General features: G+C 38.5%; 1 protein-coding gene and 1 long non-coding RNA gene across 2 annotated transcripts; both read right to left on the bottom strand.

Annotated features, from left to right (window-relative positions):
• Positions 1–672: 672 nt before the first annotated feature.
• Positions 673–2,414, bottom strand: LOC128380709 (uncharacterized). Its single transcript, XR_008323494.1, has 2 exons — positions 1,751–2,414; positions 673–1,393 (listed from the first exon to the last, which is right to left on the bottom strand). It is a non-coding gene; the product is annotated as an uncharacterized LOC128380709 (long non-coding RNA).
• Positions 2,415–4,805: 2,391 nt separating this feature from the next.
• Positions 4,806–21,687, bottom strand: gnsb (glucosamine (N-acetyl)-6-sulfatase (Sanfilippo disease IIID), b). The gene is made up of 13 exons (XM_053340564.1): positions 21,357–21,687; positions 17,388–17,447; positions 15,988–16,191; positions 14,316–14,381; positions 13,310–13,408; positions 10,037–10,204; positions 9,203–9,285; positions 8,201–8,319; positions 7,539–7,642; positions 7,358–7,459; positions 7,161–7,271; positions 6,303–6,413; positions 4,806–5,225 (listed from the first exon to the last, which is right to left on the bottom strand). The coding sequence occupies exons 1-13, from the start codon at positions 21,561–21,563 to the stop codon at positions 5,076–5,078; spliced, it is 1,584 nt and encodes a 527-aa protein (XP_053196539.1). The 5' UTR covers positions 21,564–21,687; the 3' UTR covers positions 4,806–5,075.
• Positions 21,688–25,408: the final 3,721 nt, after the last annotated feature.

Here is a 25,408-nt window from a genome sequence, read left to right as displayed (position 1 = left end):
GATGGAAGGAAAGACGAAAGGGAGGAAGGAAACAAGGAAGGCGGTAAGGAAAGGGAGGTAGGAAGGATCGAAGAAAAAAAAGGGATTAGGAAGGAAAGAAACAAGGAGGCAAGGAAAGCCGAAAGGAAGAAAAAGGGATTAGGAAGAAAGGAAAGAAAAAAGGGAAAGGGGAAAGGAGGGAAAAGAAGGCAGGAAAGAAAGACGGAATGAAACAAGGAAGGGAGGACATAAAGAAAGATGAAAGGGAGGAAGGACAGAGGAAAGGAAACAAGGAAGGAAGGACAGAAGGAAAAAAGAAGGGAAGGAAAGACAAAAGGAAGAGAGGGAGGAAGGAAACAAGGAAGGAAGGACAGAAGGAAAAAAGAAGGGAAGGAAAGATGAAAGGAAGAGAGGGAAGAAGGAAACAAAGAAGGAAGGACAGAAGGAGGGAAGGAAAGACAATAGGAAGGAAGGGAAAGAAGACAGGAAGGAAAGTGGGCCAGATTAGACCCATCGGCCGGACGGTTCTAGCCCACGGGCCTCATGTTTCACCCCTCTGATCCAGAGTATAATGCAGTCAAAGGCTGAGACTCTACAGAGGTCAAAGGTCAGCATCCTGATCAGCCTCTCTCTCTGTCGATTTGCAGCTTTGGAGACTTTTTTAAAATAAAAACATCCAACACAATAAATTCATAAAATGCTTCTTCTGATTTTATTCTTAATTAATTTTCATCACAGTGCAAAAAACATTCACATTTAAAAGGCACGCGCACCTCGTCAGTGCAAACACAAGGCACACGGAGTTATAAAGCGTCTCATCTCAACACGCTCACATCTTCCCTTTGATGAAGAAACATCTCAAAAAGTATCACAGCACTTTCTTCTTTTATTTTAATTTCCATCTTTCCACTTAAAAAAAAAGGCTCCTTACAATTATCATCATCAGGAATACTAAATGTAAAATATATAGTCACAAAAACAAACATTATTTTAAATCTGAGGCACAAAACTCGGAGCGAATGGATGGAAATTTATGTTTAATTTTAAAGACTACTTTCATGAAAGTGCAGCTGAGATAAAACGATGAGCATGAGTTTGAGGATTTTTATAAGAAAACAGAGCTGCACTGGATATAATTTCACTTTAAATTAGTATTTTAACATCATGGGAAACTTTGCAGAGAGCTAGAAGATTGATACCTCACATGTCCTGTACAGTAAATACCTAGCTACAGCAGTTAGTTAACCTCTAATTGCACTTATAAATCTTAATAATGATGTGTAAATTAAATAGATATATGCATAATATGTTAAATAATGAGCTTTAAAGATGCTTGTAGTTGATTTTGTTAACTTAATAGAGCCAAGCAAGCCGTTTCACCCTGTTTCCAGTCTTTGTGCTAAGCTAAGCTAAGCTAACAAAAATTGGCTAATAACACTTATAAGTCTTGATAACTATTGTGCAAATTAAAGTAATATAGATATAATATGTTAATTAGTGAGTTTTAAAAGGTGCTAGTAGCTGATTTTGTTAACTAAGCAGAGCCACTGACGCAATTTCCCCTTGTTTCCCGTCTTTGTGCTAAGCTAAGTTAAGAAAAATCGGCTAATAGCACTCATAAATCTTAATAACTATTGTGCAAATTAAATTAATATAGATATATGTTAATTAGTGAGCTATAAAAGGTGCTTATAGATGATTTTGTTAACTTAACAGAGCCACTGATGCCGTTTTCACCCTGTTTCCAGTCTTTGTGCTAAGCTAAGCTAACAAAAATTGGCTAAAAGCACTCATAAATCTTAATAATGATGTGTAAATTAACTAGATATAGATATAATATGTTAATTAATTAGCTTTAGAGGTCCTTATAGTTGATTTTGTTAACTTAATAGAGTCAAGCAAGCCATTTTACCCTGTTTCCAGTCTTTGTGCTAAGCTAAGCTAACAAAAATCAGCTAATAACACACTGAAATTAATATAGATATAATATGTTAATTAGTGAGGTTTAAAAGGTGCTAGTAGCTGATTTTGTTAACTAAACAGAGCCACTGACGCCGTTTTCCCTTGTTTCCAGTCAAACTTAATAATCATTGTGTAAATTAAACAGATATAGATATAATACGTTAATAGGTTAAGCTAAGCTAACACGCTGCTAGCAGTAGTTTCGTATTAGCTGTACAGACATGAGTACGATATCAATCTAATACAGTAAAAATGCATTATCCCAAAATGTCAAATTACTCCTTTAAAAAGAGAATTAGTGAACTGCAGTGAACTAGCACAGCTCTGGTTGGTTGTGTATCATTTAAAAAAATAATGCATCCACTTCTGAGAAATACTGGTCCTCTCTGTAATGACTCAAAAGGTTGACAGCATGGTGAACCCTGAATATTATATTAAAAATAACCCCCCCCCCCCCAAATAAAAACAACACAGTGAGTTCATAGTGCAGTATTATTCTTAACTAACGTGATATGATGGATTGGTCCGATCTGCACATTATGGAACGGGAAGAAAAAAAAAAGGAGTTTAAAAAGTGTATATAATGAGCTCCTGAAAAGAAGAGTTATGTGCATATAGGTCAGAGAAAATAATAAAAGCTTTTTCACAGCAGATATTTTTACTTTTTGTCACAGTAGGAAAACATTCCCATGGATCATGTGGTAGATAAAGTACAATAATTGATGTGTAAAGTTGGGAAAACTGCACTTTTAATGGCCGAGATGCCCTAAAATCTGCCCCGTCCTGCTCTCTGCAATCACATATTAAACAATACAGCTATAATTTTTTAATATTGGCCATAAATCATCATGTCTGGAGTATTGTCTGTGTATGCAAAGCTTGATATAACTTACTACTTCTCTTCAAATCATGGCGTAAAGAAGCCTGTACACTACTTTCTGTTTCAAATACTGCATGTACAATCATATGGAAAGGCTGTATTTCTTCTGTTGTTGCCCAAAAAACTATTAAAAGCATGTCAGTGAGTCACATCGCTGCACTGGGTGACATGCTCCTTCATTATAAAGAGTTTTGTCGTGTTAGTTTGTTTAAAAGTGGCTACAAAAGACGACTAATAACTGCAATCGTGCTTTCAGTCTCCAGAGAGTAGTTCTGTGTAAGGCAGACGCTACTGAGCATGTGCAGAACTGTTTACAGCTTCTTTAATGTTATGCTACATATCACAACCTCATCTTTTTTCATGATGCAGTGCAAAGTAAAAAAGGTTGTGAACATTACTGCACATGCTCAGTAGCGTCTGCATTACACAGAACTACTCTCCAGAGACTGAAAACATGATCGCTGTGTTTAGTCTTTGAAGAAGAAGAAGAAGAAGAAGAAGAAGAAGAAGAAGAAGAATATAAATATAAATAAAAACAGCCAGTTGAATCATTTAACTTGATCGACTCAAATGATCACATGATATAACGATCACATTTTCAGTCTCTGGAGAGTAGTTCTGTGTAAGGCAGACGCTACTGAGCATGTGCAGTACTGTCTATAGCATCTTTAATGTTATGCTGCACATCACAACGTCTTTAACTTTGCAGTGAAGTTCTTTAAAAGGTTGTGAACATTACGGTACATGCATTACACAGAACTACTCTCCTGAGACTGAAAACATGATCGGTGGTAGTCGTCTTTGCATAATAATAAGAAAAAATAAATAAAAATTGCCAGTTGAATCATTTAACTTGATCAACTCAAATGATCACGAGGTAACGATCACATTTTCAGTCTCCAGAGAGTAGTTCTGTGCAAGCATGCTCAATAAATCGCTGTTATTAGTCTTTGTAGCAGTTTCTAAACACTTTAATGTGCCTTTAAACTCTTCATAATAAACAGAACATGTTTATTATTATTGGTGACATGAAACCAATATGATATTCAATCTTGGCTCATAAATAAGAGCTGAGCTGCAGATGAAGTCGTTATTTTCTACGATCTCAAAGGCTCGTCGGACTAAATCAACAGCTGTGCAGCGAGATCTTCTACTGACTTTTAAAACAAGCGATAACATTCAAGTACAGCCGAAGCATCTGTTACCAGAACACGACGCAGAAGCAGCATAAATACTGTATTTGAATGACAAACCTATTATTCCCTAACCCTTTATCTGTGTGTGTGTGTGTGTGTGTGATGCTCATTTTAAATGTCAGTAAAGCCGATCTCACTGCATTAAAGCAATCAAATTTCACACTCGTACCTGCAAAAACTGAAAAATATGCAAATAAGAAACATCTATATAGTGAATTTAGCTGCTTTAAAACTCATTATAGGTGATTATAGAGAGCAGGATGGAGGTTTTAACTGTTCATCTACACTAGAGCTGCAACAATGACTTCATTAGCTACCAACTATTAAGTGCATCAGTAACTATTTGTGTCAAGAAAAAGTCCATATTTTTTAATTCCAACTCCTCAAATATGAATATTTTCTAGTTTATTTAGTCTTCTATGATAGTAAACTTCATATATTTGAGTTGTGGACAAAATCTGAGGATGCCATCTTGGTTTTGGGACCATTTTTTAGCATTTTATGTGCCAAAAACAAACTGATTAAACAGGAAAATAACAGACACTTTAATCAATAATGAAACTAATTGTTAGTTACAGCTCTAATCTACAGTTTACCAGTTAATTCTCTCAGTTTGCATCAATATTTCTCCTCTACCACATGACTTCTGGACGGGAAAGTGCAGGTAATTAATGATAATAATGATAATAATAATAATAATAATGATAGTGAATCAGTGTAATCAGTGAGTCCTGATAGTGTGACAGTGAACCAGCATGCACAAAACCAGGAAGCATCACTTTATCATCATCATCATCATCATCATCATCATCATCATCATTCACACCTTTTTGTTTTTCTTATTGTGAGGTGTCAAAAAAAAAAAAAAGTCTGCTGTGAAAAACTTCTTACCAGCTACCATACTTGGTTTGGTTTGGTGGTGAGACAGTCATAAAGCAACCCCAACCCCCCTCCTCTCCTTCTTCTTCTGTTCTCAGTATGATGAGTCTGGTCTTTGGCTGCTTAATAAAAGGTGTAAACTCAACGCTACTCCTCTTCTTCCTCCTCTTCGTCTTTTATCATTTGACGTCGCGGCAGCTGTCGCCCACGCAGGACTGCAGCTTGATGAGCCGCTGGTTCATCACCTGCAGGACGGCCGGGTCAACCTTCTTCACGATGTTCTCCAGCTGGTGGGGGTCGGAGGTCAGGTTGTACACCTCGACAAACGACTGAGGACACAAACAAGAGAGAGAGAACATGCACTTAACACTTCAACCTGTATTTAACAGCTGTTTGCTTCGGTGGAAACTGATACTGACACTGAGAGCATGCACAGTTGGGTTAGAGAGGCTGAGATGAATAAATACACATAAGCATTGGACTTTAACCATCCAGATCTCTCAGGTACGACGGAGTATTAGGGCCATACTTAGAGGGAAAATAAATAAATAAAATGTTGGAAATTACAAGAATAAAGTCATCATATATCCAGAATAAAGTTGTAATATTACTAGAAAAAGAGTCATAATGTTAGGAGAATAAAGTGGTATGAATGGTAGCAGATGTAACCAGCGATAGCCTTGCAGTCAACCACTACCATTAAGCTCCTCTTCCACAAAACAAGCAATTTCTTATTTCTTATTACGACTTTATTCTTATAATTTCCAAAAAAAAAAATTATTTTAGTCTGGCCCTAATACTCCGTCATACTCAGATGATCTGCGACAGGTCTATTTTTTTTAGCCCCCAAGAGTCAAAACTAAACCTGGAGAAGCAACGTTCACATTTTATGCTCCACATATCTGCAGCTCTCACTTGTGTGTGTGAATACTTCTTTATTAAATCCAAATTTTATGGGTTAATATATCTCACACTGCACTGTAACTTCTTATTCTCCTGTTTTTATCTGTCTTTACTGTCTTTACTCTATTTTAGCTTCATATTATTTCCAATGTAACCCCTTTTAATCATATTTAAACATCTTTTTTTTATCTTGGCATGTGTTGCTTTTATATAGAATACAATGGAATAGAATAGAATAGACTTTATTGTACTTTATAGGGGAAATTTGTTATGGACTCTAAGTGCATTAGTAGCTTCCCTTACAGACGATAAATACACATAAAATAAATATAACAGCTAAAGACACTCATGACACATCCTGTCTTAATGCATTTTTATGTTTGAAGTAAAGCACTTTGAATTGTCTTTGCTTTACTAATAAATCTGCTTTCCCTCGCCTTAATAAATCCGTATATTTCATCAATGAGTCTTCACTGCTGTAGTGAGCAGAGTAGCGTTCGTACCTCGCTGTCTGCAAACTCGCAGTACTGGAGGTTGTGTCCGCTGTCCAGAGTCCTGACGCAGGCGTAGGTGTTGTTGTAGGCGTCTTCACACACGCAGTCTGGGAAACATTGCTGGTGAAAATAAAGTGTTAGAGAGAGAGAGAGAGAGAGAGAGAGTTAGTGCTGCAACCACAAATTCACAGTATTGTCAATGTGTTGTATTTTTTTAGGCATTGCTTTTACAGATTAAAGCTTTGCATGTGTATTAATGTTCATTTTCTGATGAGCAACTGATGGTTTCTGCATGAATCAGTTTATTAAATCATCATCAATTGTCACTATAGCTTTATAAATTACTTCAAATAATTATTAAAGTGGTTGATTATTAATACGGCTCCAATTAATCATCATTTTCACCATGAATTAGTTGTTTTATTTTAAGTAAAGGTAGAAATTTGTGTAAAAATATATGTTATAATTTCTGTAATTCTTTGAAACCAGTAAAATATTTGACATTTTTGCTTCATAAATTACTTCAAAGTCATTATCAAATCAAGACGGCTGCAACTAATGATTACTTTCCTTAGCAATTAACAATTTTGTCCATAAAAAAGGCAGAAAATTGTGAAAAATATCAGTTATAATTTCCTAAAGCTGATGGTGACTCCTTCAAATGTCTTGTTATGTCTATTAAACAGTCAAAAATCTAAATATATTCAGTTTATTATCATATATAAACACAAAAAAGCTTCAAATCATCACATTTAAGAAGCTGCAACAAGCAAATATTTGGCTTATTGCTTCATAAATGACTAAAATGATTGCTCAATTATTAAAATAGTTGCCATTTTATTGTCTGGTCTTGTAGTTTGTACTCACAGACAGTCCGGGGCCGAGTTTGGGGCAGGCGGGGTCGGGTGTTGGATGTCCCTCTCCGGTGTATTCAACCAGGAAAAAGGGACGAGCGGTGCCGTTACGCAGTGAAGGAGCCTAACAGGAAGAGATGCATAAATAATTACTATGAAAAAGGTTAAATTTGGAAAAATGTTAAGTCAATTTGAAGGAAAGATACTGACCATCTGAGAGAGGAAAGACTGTCCATCAAGGTTCACAGTGGAGAGGTTTAAGCCGGAAATGTCCAGTAAGGTTGGAGCCAAGTCGATGTTCAACACTGGAGCCTGAAAGAGTCACGAAACATGTCAGTAAAACGTGTGTGTGTGTGTGTGTGTGTGTGTGTAGTTAAGGGTTGATTGTGACCTGCAGTGTCTGGTTGGGTTTGATGCCCGGCCCGCGGACCATCAGAGGAACCCTGATGTCAAACTCGTACAGCTGCCTCTTATCGATGGGCAGAGAGAACTGACCTGCAACACAGAGGAAGATTAAAGATGTGACACAGCACAGACAGGAAGTGTCTAACTCTGTCTTAAAGCAACAGTCAGGAGCTAAGAAAGCGTAAGAAAGAAAGCAAGAAAGAAAAAGGAGAAAAAGAAAGAAAGAAAGAAAGAAAGAAAGAAAGAAAGAAATGTTACAGTGTCTTTGTGTTACTATACTTCCACCACAGCTCAAAAGGAAACACTAAGAGGGAATCTGATGTTAAAAAGACTGTAAATGTGTCAGATATTGACTCAGACTGAGGAGGAGGAGGAAGAGGAGGAAGAGGAGTTAAACCATGTACAGTCTTATAAACTAAGCAGACATTTTTCTATTTGATGAGGTTTTCCCAGCTGGCAATGATCAAAAACTGAATATCTTCTGTTTTTAAGGCTGTAGAGTTTGTGTTTTAGATCAATTTAGACATTTAGATTTTCAGACAATAGGAGAGAGAGAAAGAAGTATAACAGACTTCTTTACATATGGACACCTGACTGCTGTTTTAAGATAATCTGTGAACTTGTCCTTTATCATAACAGACTTCAGACCTGTGTGGTAGCCGTTATCTGACATGTAGAAGATGTAAGTGTTGTTCAGTTCCTTTATGTCACCGAGCTTCTTCACCAGCTTCTCCACCATGTCGTCCACAGATAACAGCGTCTGCCACCTGCAGCACACAACGATAAGAAACGGACTTTTTTTTTTAAAGAAGTAAGCATTGTAATCTTAGTACAGGGTTTCCCACAGCACTTTACAGCACACGCCTGCCGCCTTAACTAACATTAAAAATATGTAAATGCAGGGCCTGAATTTCAGAACGGCCGGAACCGCTGTGTCCGACTGTCTGACTTCGACCCTGAACACACCTGTAGCTCTCTCTGTACCTCCCGCTAGCATAACACAGAGAAGCTAACAATGATGTTAAGTTTAAGGAAACAAACACAGACCGCTGGTTAAAACATAAATCTACATCATCTGAGGCAGAACCTGCTTCAAAAAATAAAAAAATAAAAAAAATATATGCAGTGCCTGAATTTCAGACTTGCCGGAACCGCTGTGTCCGACTGTCTGACTTCGACCCTGAACACACCTGTCGCTCTCTCTGTACCTCCCGCTAGCATAACAGACAAGCTAACAGTGATATATTAAGTTTAGGGAAACAAACACAGACCGCTGGTTAAAACATAAATCTACATCGTCTGAGGCAGAACCTGCTCAGAAAAAAACACCGGAGCCCGAAAAACTAATGAAAACAGCCCCATGTGATGTCACCATTAACAACGTTAATCCTCAAACAGGTAACTGTGACGTTACTATAGTAACAAGTTTCAAGCTAACTGAGACGGCTAACTGTGACGTTACTATAGCAACAAGTTTCAGGCTAACCGGCTCAGAGTGTACATTTTTTGACAAGAAGGTGAAAATTCTGCTTTATGTTCATTATTATAGTATTTAGTCCACTCCATTAACAAATACTCCCCCCCACTAACATTTTCTGCTGGAAACCCTGCAGTCTGTCGGTCCGTCAATTAAATGTTTAGCAGTCATACCTCTTCCTGAAGGCATTATCCAGGAAGGTGAGCGAGCTGTCTGGCATTGGGTTGACGGGTTGACGGAGCAGCCAGTGTTTGTCCTGAAAGACGCAAACAAATGGAGATACAAGGGAAAGGGAAATTAAGTATATACATATTAAGTTTTTCTGTTATTAAATACTAAACATAGTCATAGTTCCAAAATGTACAGATGACATTTGGAGTAAGTGTGTAGTTCGTATAGTTTAATAGTTTCTCAGGCGGGGAGTTATGGTCCTCTGAAATGAGGCCAACGCGGAAGTAACTTAGAGCTGCATTCTATCAAAAGGCCACCAGGGGGCGACCGTCTCTATACAAGTCAATGGAGAATTCACCAACTTCTCACTTGATTTCTAACCTCAGTAAACGTTTTCAAAATGTGTTTATGGTCTCAATCGCTAGTTTAAAGCCTTCTTCAATGCAGTATGATGTTCATTTGGGACATTTTGGCCTCCCTGATTTTATATGTGACGATAAAGCAGGGTATGCATTAGGGCGTGGCTACGTCCTGATTGACAGGTTGATTGACCAATGTCCTCGAGATCCAGCCATCGTAACCATAGCAACCTCCCCGTTCCGCCCATGGCCATATAAGTAGAATCCGTGTTTTTATTTTTCCCAGCATGCACCTGAAATTTTCAAGATGGCGCTGCCTAGATTAGAAACTATTGGCTTCCGAGCAGCAGTCCACAAACCAATGGGTGACGTCACGGATGTTACGTCCATTTCTTTTATACAGTCTATGGCTTATTCTCTATTTCTAACCTCTGATCTTTCCATATTAAATCATGTTTAGTATAAACGTGAACAAACCTTCCCCGGTTTGTTAAAGCTGCCGTCTCGAGGAGCTTTAACGTCTCCAAACTCTTTCTGGTACTGAGGCGCTGGCGTCCAGGGAGAGTGAGGAGCGGGAGGAGAAAGCATCAAGAAGAACGGATGCTGAGGGCTGATGTTGTCCAAGAAGTGAAGAGACCTGTTTGTCTGGAAGAGAGAGAGAGAGAAAAAAAAAAGGTAAGACTGAATGCAATGATGCAGAATTTCACATTTAATTAAAAAACACAGATTATAGGATGAGATATCAGGAGACAATAACAGTGTGTGTGTGTGTGAGTGTGAGAACGGGGAGAAACTGGAGGGTTGTGGTGATTTTCTGCATCTGTCAGCAGTTATCAGCCAACGATGTGTAATTACAACGAGACAAATATGTGTTATTATGTTGAGTCACGCTGCGTTAAATTAAAGCTTCTCACAGCCTGAATGAGTTTAGCTGCTTCAAGAAATAGTGAAACTTCTCATCACTAGAGTTTGGAGGCAGGGGGTTAAATATGAGGTCTGTGGGTCAGGACCGGCCCGCTGAGGGGTCTAATCCGGCCCACTTTACTACCTTTCTGCCTTTCTTCCTTCCTTCGGTTCTATCTTCCTTCCCTCCCTCCCTTCCTTCTTTTCCCTTCCTTCCTTCCTCCCTCCCTTCTGTTCCTTGGTTCTATCCTTCCTTCCTTCCTTCCTTCCTTCCTCCCTCCCTCCCTTCCTTCCTTCTTTTCCTTGGTTCTAACTTTCCTTCCTCCTTTCCTTCCCTCCTTCCTTCCCCCCTTCCTTCCCTCGGTTCTATCCTCCCTTCCTCCCTCCCTCCCTCTCTTCCTGTCCTCCTTCCCTTCCTTCCTTCCTTCCTTCCATCTTTTCCTTGGTTCTATCCTTCCTTCCTCCTTTCCCTCCCTCCCTCCCTCCCTCCCTCCCTTCCTTCCTTCCTTCCCTTGATTGAAAATTAGTTTGACACCCCTGGTCTAGAAAGTAAATATCCGTGTTACACAAGTAGTGTAGTACACAAAAAGTGTTTTTTTTTTAATAATCAGTTTTGGATTTTCAATCTCATCTTCATCTCACAGCGATAGATTTACTGTAATAGGTATAAAAGATGTATAAACATTTTGAAAACACTATTGTCCCACATAAACAGTTCAATTCAGGTTCTTTTAAAGCTACTGTATATGGGGGGGTTTTCAGGGTCAGCAGCTGCACAAACAACACTGACATTTCATCACCTTGTAAGAAGTTGATATGTTGAACTTGTTATCAAGCAAAATGGAAAGTTTGTGGTTTTGTGATGTGAAATACTCCTGCAACCGATGTTAGTCAGAGGTGAAAGTTGTAATAAGAGATTAAAAAAAGGTCAAAAAGACGGTAAAAAAGGTATGAAATTAAACAAAAGTACTGTATATGCTGGATATTAGGGTCAGGGTTTAGATTATTATGCATTACTTGTTCAATTTAAAGCTGCATTAATTGTTTTTTGTCCAGTTGAAGCCAACAGCTACACCCACATTTAGTCAACTTGTACAAAGTTAATATGTTGAACTAGCTCTTATTTCAACATCCATGAGACATTTATAGTTTTATGATGTGAAATTCTCCTGCGATCGATGTAAATTAGGGGTGGAAGTAGTAATAAGAGATTAAAAAAGGTCAAAAAAACTGAAAAAATAGGGTAAAAAAGGTATGAAATGAAACAAAAGTACTGTATGTGCTGGATATTTGGGTCAGGATTTAGATTATTATGTATTATTTGTTAAATTTAATTAAAATAAAGTCAGGATATCTCACTCTCTGCTGTTTCCAAGTCCCAAAAAACTTTATAGATATACAACACTAAATCTAGAAGAAGCCTTTCACGAATATGTAATTTATTATTGTCTTTTACTGCTCATAAAAGCACTAACACTGTCATACTAACACTGCAAGTCATTACGAGCCAGCAGAGCAAAGCAATAAGGGGAAGAGTTCAGTTCCCATAAAAAAACCCAACTATATTTAAAAGCAGGGCGGGAAAACAGCTGGTTAAGCAGAAAAACACTCATCTGTCAGCTGATCGTGGCGACACACCTAACACGAGACGGATCATAAACCAAGAAGAAGAAAACATGAAACTAGACACGTTCAGTCACTAAAACGCTCCAAAACCTGACTGTTAACACTCAATCAGAGATAAAAATGAACTTAAATTACCCTTATAGCTAAAAGTTGTATACTTGAAGTTCATTTTATTAAGTATGCTTGAGTGTAAGTATCAGTATAGCAAGTATACTACGGACCATGTACTTGTAGTGTACTAGAAAGTTTACTAATTTAATTCCTCTTCAGACTAAACTGGAACATTTTTAAGTTTATAAAAGTAAAACTTTAACCCTCCTGTTGTCCTCGAGTCAAGTAAGGAAGGGAGGGAAGAAGGAAGGAAGAGAGGAGGGAAGGAAGGGAGGGAGAGATGGAAGGGTGGAAGGAGAGGTAAGAGAAGACAAGAAGCAAGGAGAGATGGAAGGAAGGAAGGAAGAAACAGGAAAGATGGAAGGAAGGACGAGAGGGAAGAGAAGACAAAAAGGAAGGAAGGAAGGAAGGAACGAGAGACTGAAGGAAGGAAGGAAGGAGAGATGGAAGGAGAGATGGAAGGAAGGAAGGAAGGAAGACAAACAGGAAAGCTGGAAGGAAGGAAGGACGAGAGGGAGGGAAGGAAGGAGGGAAGAAAGGAAGGAAAGATGGAAGGAAGGAAGGAAGGAAGGAAGGAAGGGAGGGAGGAAAGAGAGAGGAAGGAAAAAGAGAGAGGGAGAGAGGGAGGGAGGACCTGACGGAAGGAAGGAAGGAAGGAGGGAAGAAAGGAAGGAAGGTAGGAGGGAGGGAAGGAGAAAGGAAAAGAGTAAGGGAGGAAGGTAGGGGGAGGGAAGAAAGATAGAAGGAGGGAGGGAGGAAGGTAAGGAAGGAAGGAAGGAAGGAAGGGAGAAACTTCAAGTATACTTCACTATGCTATTCTTAAGTATATAAAATATAGTATATAAAAAGTTCAAGTATACTGCCTCAGTTTTAGTATAAAATAAGTATACTGGTAGTACACTTGAATAAACTACTTTTTCTAAGTGTAATCTTGTTTTTGTGTTTCTAACTATGAAAGCTGTTGATGATTAACTTTAAACTCTGCTGACTCTCACGTAAAAAAGAAGAGACTTGAGACAGCAGCTGATTCAGACACTTTCAGAGGTTTTTCTCCTATAGATGTCGTAACGTGCAGACTACATACGGCCGATCACATGTCGTGGTACTCACTATGAGGTCTGTGAGGTAATCCTTCTCATAACTGTCTCCGTGCTTCTCCTCTTTGCCGTTGACTGACAGCGTGTAGTTGTAGTACTGAGAGTTTCCCACCTGCATCCACACAGAAAAGGTTATACTGTAATACTGTAATGTGTGTGTGTGTGTGTGTGTGTGTGTGTGTGTGTGTGTGTGTGTGTGTGTGTGTGTGTGTGTGTGTGTGTGTGTGTGTGTGTGTGTGTGTGTGTGTGTGTGTGTGTGTGTGTTTCCAACCTGCATCCACACAGCAAAGGGTGTGACAATTAACACTTTAAAAAATATATAGAAATACTGTGTGTGTGTGTGTGTGTGTGTGTGTGTGTGTGTGTGTGTGTGTGTGTGTGTCCATCTGACTGTGTGTGTGTGTGTCCATCTGACTGTGTGTGTGTGTGTGTCCATCTGACTGTGTGTGTGTGTGTGTGTGTATGTGTACTTGTATGTATATGTATATGTGTGTGTGTGTGTTTGTGTATGTGTGTATGTATGTGTGTGTGTGTGTTTGTGTATGTGTATGTGTGTGTGTGTGTGTGTGTGTGGTGTGTGTGTGTGTGTGCAATCATACAATCATATGGTTAAAAGAAAAAAAAATCAAAAAAATATTATAAGCAATCATATTTTCATATACGTGCTTTTATTTTGTTAAATTTTGTATTTATAGTGTGTTTAGGTTTCACTTAGCTTGAAATAGAAAGTGAATGAATCTCTGTTCAGTGTCTTTAGTTTCTCTGTGTGTGTGTGTGTGTGTGTGTGTGTGTGTGTGTGTGTGTGTGTGTGTGTGTGTGTGATTTAGGTCACATTCAGGGACACGAACCAGACTTAAGACGAGTTGATTGGGGTTAAAAGTTGTGTCCCCAGTTGGGAAAATGGATTTTTAGGTAAGTGGCAAAAGTTGTGACAATTAATTATTATATGTGTATGTGTGTGTGTGTGTGTGTGTGTATGTGTATGTGTGTGTGTCTGTGTGTGTATTTGAGATGCTCACCAGTGCGTTCCACTGATCCCAGCCGGGTGGGACATGGCCGATGTCTCCTGCTTCTTTCTTCCCGTACTGACGACACAAACAGTGAAATAGAGTTTAAATTATTAGTCAGATGTAAAGAAAGTCAAGTCAAGAAATACTGATGATCATTTTGGTAGTTTTTCAAATTAAAATAATATTTTAGGCTACTGTCAGACAAAACAAGTTAACTGAAGAACATGTTTTTGCCCGTTTTTGAAGGTTTTATAAATTAAATGATTAATAGATAATGAAAAGAATTTGGTTATAAAGCTTAGATATGAAGGTGCAGCAGCATTATATGTTTTTATTTAAACATCTCCATCTAAACGTGTCCTCCAAAAATATTATTGATTTAAAAGACAATGGCTAAGCACTAATATAGTCTGCTACTGCTGTATGAAGATGAGGATGATGATGAAGAAGAAGAAGAAGAAGAGGAAGTAGATTTCATAAGTTTTCCTGCTGGACACACAAACATCACAAGATCTCCAACATCACACTGCTTCTTCTTCTTCTTCTTCTTCTTTCCTTCAGTCAGATGTTATTTTGCAGAGTTTCATTTTAACTATGAGCAGGATTTGTGACATCACAGCTCGTCTGAAGCCAATCACAAGCCTGTCACAACGGCTCTGCAAAATAACATCTGACTGAAAGACAGAAGAAGAAGAAGAAACACATGATTTTGAGTGCTGGAGGATTCTCATCATATATTTTATTATAGATTTTAAAGTTCTGCTACTGGTTTATGAATCACTGAAACGTTTAGGTCCAGAATACATTAACACTTCTCTTTTTCTCCTGTGCTTATTATTATGATTTAAAGCATTTTAAGTTTTAATTTGCACTATATTGCCAAATTTGAATGATTAAAAAAAATCACCAAATATATGAAATTAGGCTTCAAAGTTGTGTAAAAATCAGCCTCTTTCTCTGCTCCCAAACACTGTGGGCGTGGCCACCGAATTCGCTGAAGCCCCGCCCCCTACCAAGTGTCACCTGTCAATCAAAGTCACCACCTCTACCAGAAACATGGACGCTAGGTCTGAGAGCTTTCTGCTGCTAGCTCAGCTGCTAGCTCAGCGGCTAACTCAGCTAACTGGCTAACTGTAGACTGTATTAGCAGTAGTGTGCGCTGAATGTATTTATACCTCTACAGCAGCAGGGGCGGGTTTATGCTAATCACCTAGCTAGCTCAGTGGCTTACTCGGCGGCTAGCTTGGCTAACTGGCTAACTGTAGACTGTAGTAGTAGTGTTAGATGTAGGCAGGTTAACCACTGAGGAGAGAGGACTCTTGGTCTCATATAGTAGGGAAGGGAATGAGAGGCGGAGAAACAGTTCAAGCTCAATCTCCACAATTCAGTACTGCATAGTTATCAGTCTTTTCACATGTTTTCTGTAACCATTTTCCAACATGTATAATATGTTTAGAAGTAAATCAATGAATTGACTTTACAAGGACTTATGTATCAGTTGCACTAAAATTTAAAAAGATGCATTTTATTTCCATTTGTGTAAACTGTGCGTCAAAATCCAGCTAGAAGAAATGTGTATATGGTGCTTTTTCAGCTGTCAAATGTAAATAATGAGTTAACTTTGACCCTGAACAGGTGAACAGTACAGTATGTAAGGGGTTAAATGCTTGTGTGTGCAGACCTGATTGAGATATTTCCCAGCGAAGAACGTCTGGTACTTCTGTTTGCTGAGGTAGATTGGGAAGGCTTCAGCTTCGGGTCCTTTCTGCCACAGAGCGCTGGAACAGTTCCCCGACACAGAGTTGTTCCTGACCTCGTGGTTGTGAGGGTATCGACCCGTCAGGATGCTGCTGCGGCTCGGGCAGCACAGCGGCGTGACTGTAAACTTCACAGGAACAGGAAGTGAGATTAACGATTGAGGAAGATAAGAGAAGAAAAAAGGGGAAGAGTAGAGTAGAGCGGAGAGGAGAGAGGGGAGGAAGGGAGGAAGGGGGGAGGAGGGGAGAAAAAGATGACAAATTTCAACATTGTGTGTCATCACATGTTAGTATACAGTGCTGGAGGAAGTATTCATGTGTTACTCAAGTTAAAGAAGCAATGCAACAATTTATAAATACTCCATTATAAGTGAAAGTCATCAGAAACCTTACATCAGAAAAATGAATTTTTTATTTATTTATTTTATATCTACTTCATCTTATTATTATCATTCTATAGTTTTATCTCCTTATCAATTTTTATTTGTCTGTTTCTTTTGTCTTTTTAATCTCTTTCTTAACCTAGTTTCAGTCCAGCTTTTATTATCAACTTCATCTATTTTACTTTTCTGTTGTCTTTTTAATCTTTTTATTTTATTTTAAGCCCTCATGGAAACACCTTAGCAACCGCCTTAGCAACAAAGATTCCGGAATGGATGGTCGTTGCTAACGAAGTGTTCAGAGCAGGTTGAAGCCCCCATGGAAACACCTTAGCAACCACCTTATACTTAAAGTGTCCCCTGGCTACGGATTTCACTTCTTTTTCTCCTTCTTTACTCTGAAATGTTCAACTTCTTAAATCTGTACGCTTTGGAAGTATGACTCTGATTAGTATCCTACATAATAACAGTATATAAATAACACAATACATCTCCTTTAAACACAATAAACGCTCTCAACTACACACTGCTTTTCTTAGTAAGGGGTCACACTACTGTTTTAATCTCTAAAAACACACTGTTTATTATGAATTCATCATATTTTTAATATAAAAGCTTCATATGCAAAGTAAGCATTAACTAAAAGCTCTCTAATAAGTGTAGTGGAGTAAAAAAAAGGTCATTATTTCCCTCTGAAATGTTATGAACTAGAAGTATAAAGTGGCTCACAGTGGAAACCTTGTGTAAATGTGTACTTAAGGAAAATATACTTGAGTAAATATATTTCATGTTCTTACTTTGTGAGCAGTGTGAGCCTCCTAAAGCTTTCTAAATGATCTTAAAGTGGATATATAATGCACATTTATAGCTCTATATTTATATTTTAGGGCTCTACTGGAATATATCTGCATGATTTCCATTAAAAAACTCTTACTCATACTCACAGCGTTCACAAATGTTGCTCCTGCCTCTCCGATTAAAGCCTTCGTTTTCTTCATAGGAGTCTGCAGAATAGAAACAACACACACATGCAAATTATGAATTATCATTATAGCACCTCCTCCCAAAATGCAAACTAAAGCCTTTCAGTTATAATCACATGACAGACTCTTTCTCTCTCTCTGAGGACAAAACAAAATCCTGATTAGCTAGTTTACTTTAGTTTATTTGGGGTCATTGAACTTAAACACACATGTAGAAATAAAGTAAATAATCACATGACATTGTTCTTTATCCTTCATCTCCCAAATACTGACAAACCAAAAGTATATAATATATATAAAATAAGCTGCTGAGACTAAATTAAAGCTGGTTTAATGAAGGTTTGTGGTTCCTCCTTAAATCAGTCCTGTGTTTGTGTTGCGTAACATTCAGGGAAACAAACAAACACTCCCTCAACCACTAAATCCTTTCACTTTGTAACTCGGCAAAAAAATATATGATGCAATGATGAGTTAGTTTCTGTTTGAAAACATAACAAAGCTTCACCGTGCACTAAACTGAATGAGAAGTCTGTTTATTTCCTTGTTTTTAAAGTTTCCTCTTATGAATCGATCAAGTTTCATTTGATTTTCATTTTTTATGACACATTTAATACCAAATAAAAGTCTTAACTTGATTCCATAGTTAAAACAACATTAGATATAAAGTTAAACTTGTTATTTAGTTCTTTGTTTAACCCTCAAGTCAAGGAAGGAAAGGAAGGAAGAGAGGAAGAAGGAAGGAAAGGAGGGAGGGAGGAAGAAGGAAGGAAGGAAGGAAGGAGGAAAGGAGGAAGGTTGGAGGGAGGAAGGAAGGGAGGAAAGAAGGAAGGAAGAAGGAAGGAAGGAAGATAGGAGGGAGGAAGGAAGGAAGGTAGGAGGGAGGAAAGAAGGAGGGAAGGAAGGAAGGACAGAGGAAAGAAGGAAGGAAGGAAGGAAGGACGGAGGAAAGAAGGAAGGTAGGAGGGAGGAAGGAAGGAAAGAAAGAAGGAAGGGAGGAAGGAAGGACAGAGGAAAGAAGGAAGGAAGGTTGAAAAGAAGGACGGAAGGAAGGAAGGAAGGAAGGAAAGAAGGAAGGAAGGAAGGAAAGAAGGTGGGAAGGAAGAGAAGGACAGAAGGACGGAAGAAAAGGGGATGGAGGAAGGAAGGAGGAAGGAAAAAGGAAGGGAGGAAAGAAGGAACAGTCAAAACAGACGGGGTCAATTTGAAAAAATGAAAGAATAACGCCTCAGAAATGACTTCACTTTCTTCTTCTTCTTTCTATTTGTGGCAACATGCAGCAGCAACGTTACCACACCCACCCACCCAGCAGCAGCAACGTTACCACACCCACCCACCCAGCCACCCAGCAGCAGCAGCAGCATGTCCACCCATGTGTTGGTTTTCAAATATAATATATAAAAAAATAAAAAACTACTATTATGTCAGAATAATGTTGCAAAGTCATTATTATACAAGTTATTTACACAATGTCACCACAGTTTCTGCTTTCACACACATTCAGTCAGAAAATATTACATTTGTATTAAAAATCTGTATTCTGGGATTTTTAAAATAAAATAAAATAACCCTTTAACTTTTTTCCAAACCCTATTTATTTATTAATTTATTTATAATTTTATTTTTTTATTATTTATTTTATTGTAGCTTCTGAAATTAAACTATAAATACAATTACATGAGCCATAAGAGCGATAAAAGTCATTAATAAGTGAATCAACACATGCATTAAGTCTTATAATAGTTAACCCTCCTGTCGTCCTCCTGGGTCAAATTGACCCTGTCTGTTTTGACTGTTCCTTCCTTCCTTCCATCCTTCTTCCTTTTTTCCTCCCTCCTGTCCTTCCTTCCTTCCTTCCTCCTTCCTCCCTCCTTCCTTTCCGTCCTTCTTCCTTCCTCCCTCCTTCCTTTCCTTCCTTCTTCCTCCCTCCTTTCCTTCCTTCTTCTTTCCTTCCTTTCCTTTCTTCTTCCTCCCTTCCTCCCTCCTTCCTTCCTTTCCTTTCCTCCTTCCTTCCTCCCTCCTTCCTTTCCGTCCTTCTTCCTTCCTCCCTCCTTCCTTTCCTTCCTTCTTCCTCCCTCCTTTCCTTCCTTCTTCTTTCCTCCCTTTCCTTTCTTCTTCCTTCCTTCCTCCCTCCTTCCTCCTTCCTTCCTTCCTTTCCTTCTTTCCTCCCTCCTGTCCTTCCTCCCTCCTTTCCTTCTTTCCTTCCTTCCATCCTTCCTTCCTCGACTTGAGGACAACAGGAGGGTTAAGTATTTTAATAATTTATTGATTTATTTGGTCTAATGTTATAAAATAGTGAAAGTTGCTCATTTTATTAGTAAATCTTCACATTTAAACAACTGGAAATACAGATTTTGGAGCATATTCGCTTTAAAAAACTCCTAAAAGTAGAAATAAATGAGCTAAATGTTGTAATAAATAGGGTGAAATCATTAGATGCTGAGTCATGAAGCAGTTCAGCAGCTAGTTTAATACTTTGATGAATGATTTGAGTCATTTTTAAAGCAGAAACGTCACATTAGTTATTATTATTTGTATTTATATCACTGTAAACTGAATATTATTGAGCTTTCACTGTTAATTTAAAGATGTTTTTTAGATTAAATGATTAGTTTGGTTCATAAAGTGTTAAAAAACATCTTTAAATTAACAGTGAAAGCTCAATAATATTCAGTTTACAGTGATATAAATACAAATAATAATAACTAATGTGACGTTTCTGCTTTAAAAACCAAACTAATCATTAATCTAGAAACTAACACACAGATGAACTGATACTGAAACTGAGAGTAAAAATAAACATTAGCTGCAGTCGTACTCGCTTTATATATACTTGATTTGCTGCATCACTTTTCACACTTGACTCTGCACCTCTAATCTGTCACTTCCTTTGGTCTCTCTCTCTCTCTCTCTCTCTCTCTCTCTCTCTCTCTCTCTCTCTCTCTCTCTCTCTCTCTCTCTCTCTCTCTCTCTCTCTCTCTCTCTCTCTCTCTCTCTCTCTCTCTCTCTCTCTCTCTCTCTCTCTCTCTCTCCTCTCTCTCTCTCTCTCTCTCTCTCTCTCTCTCTTAAATAACTTAATTAAACCCAAATTAAAAGCCTATAGAGCAGTAGTACTATCAGACATGTGTCACATATATGATAAATAACTTATAATTAGAGGTGAATTGTTGCTTTATTGCATTTATAGCAGAGAGTTAAGGTGGATTAGGGTTAAAATGGGACATTAACTATAAGCTCCAGTGCATTAATATCTATTTCTATTAGATGATTTTAAAGCTAACTGGTATATTATGTCAGTATATTGTGTAAGTTATTGCTTAAAATGACACGTGTACATACAGCCTACTAGTATTTAACCTAAAAACAGTAAGCCTATGATATTAAATGACCATATATGCATATTTACAAAGTTTCTGCAGATATAAAGCTGCTTTATATGAAGTATTTCTAAGCCTTAAAACTTAAAGTCCCACATTATAATAATAATCTACTAACTCTGAAACAATATGGCATGAGAGGAACATTAATTATAAGTGTGACGTATGAGGAAGCATCTCAGGTGTTTCATAATGATATTAAGTGTTGATATAGAAGATTAACATGTAAATAAGGTACTTTATACACACACACACACACACACACACACACACACACAGTATAAGGGTGTGACTTTCACAGCCCAACTTAAAGCTTCTGTGTTATGCTAAATAGATTATATGGTGATAAAACTACCATAAAGAGTCATAAAGGGACGATCTACATGATAAACACATGGCAGCACGAGCGTTTTTTTTTTTTCGGCGGGTAAAAGTGTCTTTAAAGCGAAATGAAACTCTCTCTTTCTCTCTCTGTGTGTGTGTGTGTGTGTGTGTGTGTGTGTGTTTTTGAGATATAACACAGGTGACTAAGCGTGTGTCTTCCGGTCATACTCACCATCCCCCCCAACTGCACATCCTGGTCGTCGGCGAGAATGAGGATGATGTTGCTGGTTTTGGCACAGCACGCGCACCTGACGCAGCAGGTGAGCAGCGCGAGGAGAAAGGTGAGCGTGGTAGAGAGAGAGAGAGTGTGTCTTCCTACTACTCCTCTTCTTCCTCTTCTTCTCTCTGTCAGGCTACTGCTCTGTCTCAAAGCTGCCATGGTGAGGGCCTCCACAGGACCGGGGGCCTGCTGCTGCTGTGTGCCGGCGGACAGGGCTTGGTTTCCCGCAGATGAGAGAGAGAGAGAGAAGGGGGACGGTGAGTGCGTGCGTGCAGGGTGGACGGCTGCACTGCTCAGTTTGAGGAAGTGGTGTGTGTATGTGTGTGTGTGTGTGTGTGTGTGTATGGAGAGTGCTGGTGGTCACATGATCAGTGTGAGTGGGAGGAGTAGTGATTGAGAACACACTGTTCAACATGGACTTTACACAACATTCACACATTATTATCATAGACTGGAAAAGTAACGAGAAATGGGCTCGTGAGCTCCTATGGAGGTTAAAACAGGAAATAAATAATGTTGGATATAATATGATGTAATATAATTTATATGTGATATAATAGAATAACATTATAATATGATATAATATGATGTAATGTAATGTAATATAATATAATATGATATAATATAATATAATAGAAAAGAATAGAATATATAATCTTACTTGAATTAAATTAAAAAAAATCATTACCTGTTGTCTATAGTATATTAAATATAATATAACATAATCTTACTTAATATTAAATTCAATTAAATTATTTTTTAAATTGTATTAGCGGCTCTATATAATATTAAATATAATATGATATAATAATAGTATATCTTCATATTAAATGTATTTTTGTACATAATACGTACGTAATATGTTTTTATTCTTGTTTTTATAATAACTGTCTCTCTATATTACATTTAATATAATATAATGTAAAATAATACAACTTTACATAATATAAAGTTAGTTAAGAAATTTGGTATAATACAATATTATAATATTATATAACAACAACATTTTAAAATATTATACTATATTATTTTATTTTATATTATATCATATATATATAGAGAGAGACTTATCAATAATTAAGTCAACCAGTTTTACTAATTTAATATAATATATAGGTTGTATTATTGTGTATTATGCTATATTAAGTCCAATATAGAGAATTAATAAAAAAAATAATTATATAAATTATAAGAAAATCAACCTTTTTTATTTATTTTTACCAATGTTACTACTTTACTTTTTAATTGTTTAAACTAAAATATATTCAAGTCCAATATAAATATAAATATACATACTTGAGCACAAGATGACATAAGATACAACAGACATAACGCAACATTAATTCAGACTTTTTTAAAACTTTTTTTTGCTCCCAAGTAGAATTTAATAAAGTTATGTGTGTTTAAAACGTGAAGTTAATAATATAACATGAGTTTGTAATGATGGACCTGAGTAGTTTTTAATGTAGTGATGTTTCCTGATTCTCTAGAAGTAGCAGCGTCTCTGTGTGGAGCTCAGAGGCTCGTTTAAAGTACTTATCTCTGGTCGGTATGAAGAGCTAAATGAAGAAGAAGATTCCTGATAATAGAGACGAGCTCCAGATATCTAATCACTCACATCTCTCAGCACTTCCCTTCTACTGGTGGGCCTCCAAGTTATTTAAGAAACAGGCTCACAGTGAGATTAATATGCTTCTATATGAGTTAGCATGTGGTCACCTGTTGTCCTTGAGTCAAGGAAGGAAGGGAAGGAGGAAGGAAAGGAGGGAGGAAGGAGGGAAGGAAGGAAGAAGGAAGGAAAGGAGGGAGGGAGGAAGAAGGGAAGGAAAGGAGGGAGAAAGGAATGAAAGGAGGAAGGAAGGAAAGGAGGGAGGAAAGAAAGAAAGAAGGAGGCAAGGAAGGAAAGGAGGGAGGGAGGAAGGAAAGGAGGGAGGGAGGAAGGAAAGGAGGGAGGAAGGAAGGAAGGAAGGAAAGGAGGGAGGAAAGAAAGGAGGGAGGGAGGAAGGAGGAAGGAAAGGAGGGAGGAAAGAAGGAAGGAAAGGAGGGAGGGAGGAAGGAAAGGAGGGAGGAAGGAAGGAAGGAAGGAAAGGAGGGAGGAAAGAAAGGAGGGAGGGAGGAAGGAGGAAGGAAAGGAGGGAGGAAAGAAGGAAGGAAAGGAGGGAGGAATTAAGGAAGGAGGGAGGGAAGAAATAGAGAAGGAGGTAATGAAGGAAAGGAGAGAAGGAGGAAGGAAAGAAGGAAGGAAGGAAGGAGGGAGGAAGGAAAGGAAAGGAGGAAGGAGGAAGGAAGGAAGGAAGCAAGGAAGGAAAGAAGGAACAGTCAAAACGGAGGGTTAATAATGAACCGATCACCATGGTGACGTTTGAACTTCCTGCTGCTCATTAACTCGAAACCCCAACTTTCTGTTTGTTTGGATTGAAGATCACAGAGAAACAGCCGAGCTCGCCGTTTCCCCTCGTTTCTGATCGATATGCTGAGCTAAGATAAACTTCTACTGGCTCCAGCTTCATATATTCAGAGTAGGGGAGAACAGGGTCAGTAGTCACCATGGGCGATTTTAGACAGGGGCCAGGGTGGGCCAGGACCACTGTAGAATTGGTCCTGGTTTGTGGACTGCTGCTCGGAAGCCAATAGTTTCTAATCTAGGCAGCGCCATCTTGAAAATTTCAGGTGCATGCCGGGGAAAAAAAGAACACGGATTATACTTATATGGGCATGAGGCGGAGTCATAGACGGAAGTATGGGCGGGACCAACGGCGGAGCGGGGAGGCTGCGATTGGTTGCGAGGCTGGATCTGGAGGACATTGGTCAATCAACCTGTCAATCACAACGTAGCCACGTAGCCTGCTTTATCGTCAAATATAAAATCAGGGAGGCCAAAATGTCCCAAATGAACATCATACTGCATTGAAGAAGGCTTTAAACTAGCGATTGAGACCATAAACACATTTTGAAAACGTTTACTGAGGTTAGAAATCAAGTGAGAAGTTGGTGAATTCTCCATTGACTTGTATAGAGACGGTCGCCCCCTGGTGGCCTTTTGATAGAATGCAGTTCTAAATTACTTCTGTGTTGGCTTCATTTCAGAGGACAGGAACTCCCCGCCTGCTCAAAACATGTTGGCCCCTCTCTGGCCCCCCTGGTAATTTTGGTCTAGAATCGCCACTCCACTGGTAGTCACGCTTTTTACTCTCCTTTGAATTCCTCATGAACTGGATCCTGAATAGTTCCTCTTTTAACCCTTAAACAGACCTTACTAGTTATGTCATTTGCACCTCAAGTAAGGAAGGAATGAAGGAAAGAAGGAAGGAAGGAAAGGACGGAGGAAGGAAGGGAAGCAAGGGAGGAAGAAGGAAGGAAAGGAAGGAGGGAGGAAGGAAGGAAGGTAGGAAGGAAAGGAGGGAAGAAGGAAGGAAAGGATGGAGGAAGGGAAGCAAGGGAGGAAGAAGGAAGGAAAGGAAGGAGGGAGGAAGGAAGGAAGGTAGGAAGGAATGGAGGGAAGAAGGAAGGAAAGGATGGAGGAAGGGAAGGAAGGGAGGGAGGAAGAAAGAAAGGAAGGAGGGAGGAAGGAAGTAAGGTAGGAAGGAAAGGAGGGAAGAAGGAAGGAAGGACAGATGAAGGAAGGAAGAAAGGACAGAAGGAGGGACAGATGAAGGAAGGAAGGAAGGAAGGACAGAGGAAGGAAGGAAGGAAGGAATGACAGAGGAAGGACCCGGGAGGACAACAGGAAGGTTAAAGAGTCTGTATCTCCTGGTGCACGTTGTCTGTTTAAGGGTTAACAGTAGAGTAAAAAAAACCTTACAAAACCAAAAAATGATCTAAAAATAATTGGAAAACAGCCAATAAATACTAAAATACTAATTCATGCACTGACTGAATGTTTTTTTTTTTTTTTACAGTGATTCATTTTCTTTTAACTGGAACTGGTGACTAACGCTCATGGGAGTATACTGACTGTAATGGGGAGGAGGGGGTGTGGGGGGGTTAAATAAAATATTAAATTA

This window comes from Scomber japonicus, chromosome 19, assembly GCF_027409825.1.
Source record: "Scomber japonicus isolate fScoJap1 chromosome 19, fScoJap1.pri, whole genome shotgun sequence".
Lineage (NCBI taxonomy): Eukaryota > Metazoa > Chordata > Actinopteri > Scombriformes > Scombridae > Scomber > Scomber japonicus.
Note: the sequence above shows the minus strand (reverse complement) of the source record. Positions and strands in the feature narration are given on the sequence as shown.

Excerpts from the sequence above, each read along its gene's own strand:
- gnsb (XM_053340564.1), bottom strand. The coding sequence starts at position 21,563 with ATGGCAGCTTTGAGACAGAGCAGTAGCCTGACAGAGAGAAGAAGAGGA. Across the intron at positions 13,409-14,315 it reads GGGATCAGTGGAACGCACTG|GTGGGAAACTCTCAGTACTA; the intron begins GTGAGCATCTCA and ends GTGTGGATGCAG. Across the intron at positions 7,643-8,200 it reads AGATAACGGCTACCACACAG|GTCAGTTCTCTCTGCCCATC; the intron begins GTCTGAAGTCTG and ends TCTGTGTTGCAG.